This window comes from Nestor notabilis, unplaced genomic scaffold (assembly GCF_000696875.1).
Source record: "Nestor notabilis isolate BGI_N333 unplaced genomic scaffold, ASM69687v1 scaffold8497, whole genome shotgun sequence".
Lineage (NCBI taxonomy): Eukaryota > Metazoa > Chordata > Aves > Psittaciformes > Psittacidae > Nestor > Nestor notabilis.
Genome location: NW_009936022.1, coordinates 22,914 through 28,913, shown reverse-complemented (window position 1 = coordinate 28,913; position 6,000 = coordinate 22,914). Strand labels below are relative to the sequence as shown.

General features: G+C 46.0%; 1 protein-coding gene across 1 annotated transcript; it reads left to right on the top strand.

The window, feature by feature from the left end:
• The first annotated feature begins 549 nt into the window (after positions 1–549).
• On the top strand, positions 550–4,366 carry NUDT1 (nudix (nucleoside diphosphate linked moiety X)-type motif 1). The gene is made up of 3 exons (XM_010018130.1): positions 550–714; positions 3,580–3,725; positions 3,933–4,366. The coding sequence occupies exons 1-3, from the start codon at positions 563–565 to the stop codon at positions 4,103–4,105; spliced, it is 471 nt and encodes a 156-aa protein (XP_010016432.1). The 5' UTR covers positions 550–562; the 3' UTR covers positions 4,106–4,366.
• Positions 4,367–6,000: the final 1,634 nt, after the last annotated feature.

Here is a 6,000-nt window from a genome sequence, read left to right as displayed (position 1 = left end):
TGGCCTTGAGGGGAAAGGAGGGGTGGCCGTGAGGAAGGATCATGAGGAGAGAGGAGGGGCAGCCATAAGGGAAGATCATGAGGGGAGCGCAGGGGCGGCCATGGAACATGAGGGGTGGCCATGAGGGGAGACCTTGAGGGCAGATGAGGGGTGGACATGAGAGGTAGGGGCGGCAGCCATACAGTGTGGGGCCACTGTGGGGGGAAATGAGGGGTGAGTGTGAGGGGAGATCCGTTTGCCCCTAGTGACATGGGTTAGTGGTGTCCTCGGCAGTGCTGGGGTAAGGGTTGGGCTCGATGATCTTAAAGGTCTTTTCCAACCCAGTTGATTCTGTGACTCTAGGGAGAGGGTGCTGGAGAAGCAGGCACTGGCAGAAGCCCTGGGGACTGGGGGTTTGGGCTGAGGATGGCAGGGACCAGGTATTTTGGGATGGCATGGTGGGTGTTTGGGGGGTGAGGGGCTGTCTGCACCCCCTGTGCTGGAGGAGCAGCCTGCCCTCCCCTCCAAGGGGTGCCGGGAGCCCTTGGCACAGCGTGCCCTCCTCGCCTCTTGCCCAGGAGCCATGTACACCACGAAGCTCTTCACCCTGGTCCTGGTGGTGCAGCCGCAACGCGTCCTCCTGGGCATGAAGAAACGCGGGTTCGGAGCGGGGCTGTGGAATGGCTTCGGTGGGAAGGTGCAGCCGGGGGAGAGCATCGAGGAGGCTGCTCGCAGGTGAGCCGGTGCCCTGGGGAGAGGTGGGTTCAGGGCACAGGTTGGGCTGTGGAGGTGTTAGTTCATTTGTGGTGGGGTAACAGCAGCTCAGCCGATCAGTAATGCCCTCGTAACCAGTGTGTAAGCCACCAGTGCTGTCCTGAGCCATCTCTGAGTAGAGAAAATGGCCTGCTGCACAGGTGATGAGAGATCAGGCACATGAACAAAGAAGGGATGGCTCCCCATTGCCTGTCATCTGCAAATCTTTAACTGTCTTCCAGTCTATGAGTAACGAGAAGTTAGTGTCCTCCCTACCAAAAGCTGTGATCTAAACTGAAACTTTGCCTGCTAGTGGTGAGCAGAAGTTTCTGCACTGTTCGTAAAGATGCAAAGTTTAATTTTGGCTATATAGCAGAATTACAGCTTATGCCAGCATACTGCTTAGTGTTTAATGTTGAAGCTGTTGAACAGATGCTACCTTCCAGTAGAGAAAATGTAACAAAACAGAGATTTTTAGGGGTCCCTTATGAAAGGCACTGTAGAAATTTCTTATTTGACTGCACGGTAGCATTTGAAGCCTTAATGCTGAGCTGGGGAATTGAACTCCATCAGTACGGAGGTGCAGTACCATTTTTGAAGCTTTTAGTACTTATTCCTCAAAGTTCTGTCTAGTCATTAAAATGAAATATCAGAAGGCAGCTGAATTGCTAAACTCCCCTAAAAATCAGGTACCTCATTCTTTACATAAACATTGTTGATATAAAGCCACACTTCACCACCTCCTCTGTTCCTGGTAAATGCCCCAAATTGCCCTTGCAGCTGCAGGAAGATCAGTGTTGGTGTAGCTCAACAGCTACCCAACAGCTTTTTACCTGAACCATCCCCTCAGCTGTGCCAGTACAACCAGCTGGGTTCTGTGGTGAACTCTTCCAGGGGACGGAAGGGCCCTCTCTGCAGGTGTTAATGTACCTCATGCTTACATTGTGGCTTTTCATGTAATTTATCATCTCTAAGAGGAGGGAGATCAGTTTTGTTACTTAATTCAGGCTTGCAACTGTGGTGGGAAATGACTGAATTTAGCACTTGATTTCCTAGGTGCGTGTTTGTGCTAGTCTGGATTTAGAAACCAAAGCTTTAGTCCATACGAGATGTTGAGTGAGAAAGGTGTCATCCATCCCAGTGCAACGTGCCACAGGAACAGGCAGTGCCTGCTGCTGTGGAGTGCACAACAGTCCAGTCCTCGTCCCTTTCTATGCAGCTGGTATGAGCTTACTGCAGCAGCACCACTGATTCCAGCTGAGCAGGAAGCTGTCCCCAGAGCCACAGGCACACAGCCTGCCTTCCTGGCAGGAACACCACCACCACAGCTACCCCAGGGTGCAGCTCTCCTCCAGGAAGCATCACACAGTCCAAATCAAACTTAGCTTGGCTACTCTGTATTCAGAGCTGGGGTATATTAGGCTGTGGTTCTGTGTTGCACTGTCGCAGTTGGCTTTGCACTGGTGTAAGGTGTGAAGTGTCCTCACACTCAATAGTTAAACATTAAGCTGAAACATGAGCAAGATTCCTCTGTGAGATTCCTATCTTCCATTGGATACATCACGTTCCCATGAGCACCTGGGCGCTCATGGCTCCTCACTGGCACATCTTGTAAGGGGAATATTTAGTTAATTATTTTCAGTTTGCTCCCTGTAATGTCTCTGCTTCCTATATACAGAGCCAAACAGCCAGCAGATAAATTGCTTGGAGAACCATAGCAGTGTTGGGCTTTGTTGTTCAATTTTCACAGCCTGTAAAATGAGGCTTTTAGATTTGCTGCTGGAAAACTGCCTCTATTTTTGACATAGTTTCTTAAGGCAACTAAAATTAGCTAAGCTATTTAGTTGGAACATAGTTTTGAAGGATGGGATCCATGAAATTGATGCCAAAGAAAGCTGGAGCCTTAAAGCGCATTTCCATTACATTTTGAAATTAAGTGACTGACAAATATTCAACTACATCAATTATTAACCTTAACTGAAGATACATTGTTTCCAAGTATTCTTTATTTTTGTCCATTAGAAAAACCATGACTAACTTCAAGTTATGCTGACTCTGTTAGGGGTAGGCTAAAATAAAATAAGCCCTAAGCATGTAGCACAAACAGAGCAAGTAACTGAACGTGCTTCAAGTAGCTGTGCATGGTGATGCATGGAAAAGAGATGTCTGGTAAGTCTCTTGAAGTGCTCTTTAAAGTCTTCCCTTGTAGCCTCACCTCATGCTAAATGTACTTCCAAGGAGTAGAAATGGAAAGTTTACACAACTACTTTCTGTTTTTTGTGTGGCATCTGAATGGGAGATGGTATTCCTAACTCTGTGTGCAAATGATGTTAGTAGTGTGTAGCGTTCTTTAAATAAGGTTCAGTTAACCTCAGAAGTAGCTGAGTTTGTTGCAGTAGAGATGCTCAGTACTCCTTACCTGCTTTCCCACAGTTGTAAAAGCTTTAGCTTCAAGTTGGCAAAGCCAGTCAAGCACATCTGAGTTCTTAAGCCACATCCAGCTACAGTTGTACAAGTGTTAGCCCGCTTCTGACTATCTCAGAAAAGACCCTCATGTTGTAAGGAGTGTAAATTATACTAAACAAACAGTTTTCCTGAACCTTCCCTTTCCAGCATAGACTGTTTTCCTACCAGCCTTCAGGAGTTTGGAATAACACAGGAGCCAGTCTGACATGGCTGTACTGTGGTGTAAGTCAATCGATAGTTGCTGTGCCCTGCTTTGTTTTACAGGTGCAGCATTCATCTTTTGTTCACTAGAAGTGCTTTAAACACACAAGTAAAGCTAACAACTACTTTTTGGTTCTCCCACTGCTTGCTTTCATGTGAAGAACTCTATTTCTTGTGCAGGGAGCTCTTGGAGGAGAGTGGACTGACTGTGGACACCTTGCAGAAGATGGGTCAGATCACATTTGAATTTGTGGGCAACTCTGAACTCATGGATGTCCACATTTTCCGGGCAGATGATTTTCATGGAGAGCCAACAGAAAGCGATGGTAGGTGGAAGGGAAGGAAGGATGTGCATTCTCTTTTGAGACAGTATTGCTCTTAGGAACTGTGGAACAATTCATGCCAAAATCCCTCCGAGAAGGGAGGCAGCTGTGCTGCAGAGTGAAAAACTTACTGACAGATACTCAAAGTCAGGCAGCAAAAAACCCCCAAGAGAAAGTCTCATGCAAAGTTGTTCTGTTTTCTCCCACCAGAAATGTGTCCCCAGTGGTTTCAGCTGGATGAGGTGCCGTTCAATCACATGTGGGCGGATGATATCTACTGGTTTCCCCTGGTGCTTCAAAAGAAGTTGTTTCGGGGCTATTTTAAGTTCCAGGGACAAGACACTATCCTGGAGCACACTCTGAAAGAAGTAGAGGAACTTTAAGAAAACAGAAGCAGTCAACCCATGTACTGCTGCTGCCCACATTGGGCTACACCACCATGAGTACTACTTCTAAGGGTCTTCTTTCTTCAGCTCTCCAGCAAAGGAGACTGATGTGTCAGGTGGGAAGTAAGGAAAATAAGGGGTTTCTTAGAGCAGAAATAAAAGTAATGAGATTGTCCATGCTGTGAAGTCCCCGGCTGTGTTACACTTCAGCCAGGGTTATGTGATCACAGCTATTAAAAACATAGTGTTAACTCTTTTCTGCACAGGTGAATGATGTTTTAGGCTTTCCCATCACGGCTGGAAATGGTTTTTTAAAAGATTAAAGATATTTTTTAGTAAAAGCATGTGTTGTTCTGTTGTAAACTGCTGGCTGCCTTCTCAGCTGGTTAAGGGCCTTTCTGGAGTTGGCTTCCTTTCACAGAAGCATTAAGTGGACAGTGAGGCAGCAGAATCGATTATCTTCTCTGTGCCAGTTTCTATCCAGTTCCCTATTCAGCATTAACTCCTGGGGCAAGGCAAAGCTTGACCAGCGCTGCAAAAGCCCTTTGTAAAGTGGAAGTAGAGATCCCTTCAGGATTCTCCAGCTGAAGGTAGCGTGAGGATGTAAGAGTGAAGCAAACAAAAGTCAGGTTGACGTATGGCACTGCTGGAGCCCTGGATTTCACTCCTGCAGCTTCTACCATGAACTTGAACTGTTTTGAGCAATTCAGGTAAAAATATGCTGAACTAAATCAAGTTTGAGCAAATCCACATTGCAAAGTGCCATCACCTATGGCTATAAGCTTTGCCATGTGTTGGCAGCAAGGGACCTGCTCAGCACAACTCAGCACACTGGGCAGCAAAAGCTTAATGAAACCATGCTAGAAATAACACATCACATATGTAACTTCTTACACAAGTTTTGTTTGGTTTTTGTTTTAAACTTTTACAAACACATATAACACAGATAGAATCTTGGAATGTAATATAGGCTCTGTAAACATTTCCAGTCTACCAGCTGTAGTAATAGTTCTTTAATTCCTGCATTTTGGATAAAGTGCTTCATACATAAGGCTATTTGAGCAAAGCAAAGATACAGGATATTCCAGGCAGGCAAAATTCACACCCTCTGAACAAGATTGTTTATTCTTGTCTCCCTCCAGCAGTTCTGAATGATTTATAGCACTCAAAAATGCCCTTCTTCATGTGCTCAGTAAGTCACAGCTCAGACAGAGGATACGAGTTAACACCTTAGAATCTTACTTTTCCTTTTGTGCTGCACGCAGAGTTATTTACAGAGTTCTTAATACTCCCCTCTGTTCCTGACACAGCAGTAAGAGGTTCTGGCTGTTCTAGTGGACAGAGGGCTTGAGGCAAGCAGAGGAGAGAAAATAGGCACAAGGGGACAGGTAGCTTGTAACAGGATGCAAGACCTGACTGCGTGGTAGGAAAGGGGGTTACTGGCAGCTCCTACCTGTGATGTTATCTTGGTTTATTTCCTGGTGGAAACTAAATGGCAAGCTGAGAGAGAGCAAGTTACTTTCTGTTCCTCCAGGAGTTTAGGAAGGAAAAGGACAAGTATGGCTCAGGCTTGAGATGCTTTCACCAGCACCAACTTTTACCTTATGTCAAAGAGCAGTGATGTTATTGCTCCTGCTGCAGTTGTGGAGACTGACATGTTTTAAACAAGTTCTGTCCCCAGCTGGTGATCTTTGTCTTTTAGGAAACAGCACAAACTGAAGATTGGGAGTTAACCTGGTAGGAATTCCAGGAATTACACCCTTGCACGATCAAAGTAGAACAGTATAAGCACTGGAATGCAGCAAGGCATTGCTGAACACATTACAACTGAGGAGGAACAACTTGCAAAGATGGAAGGAGGGGGAGAGCAGGATCAAAGATTAAGGTTGTAT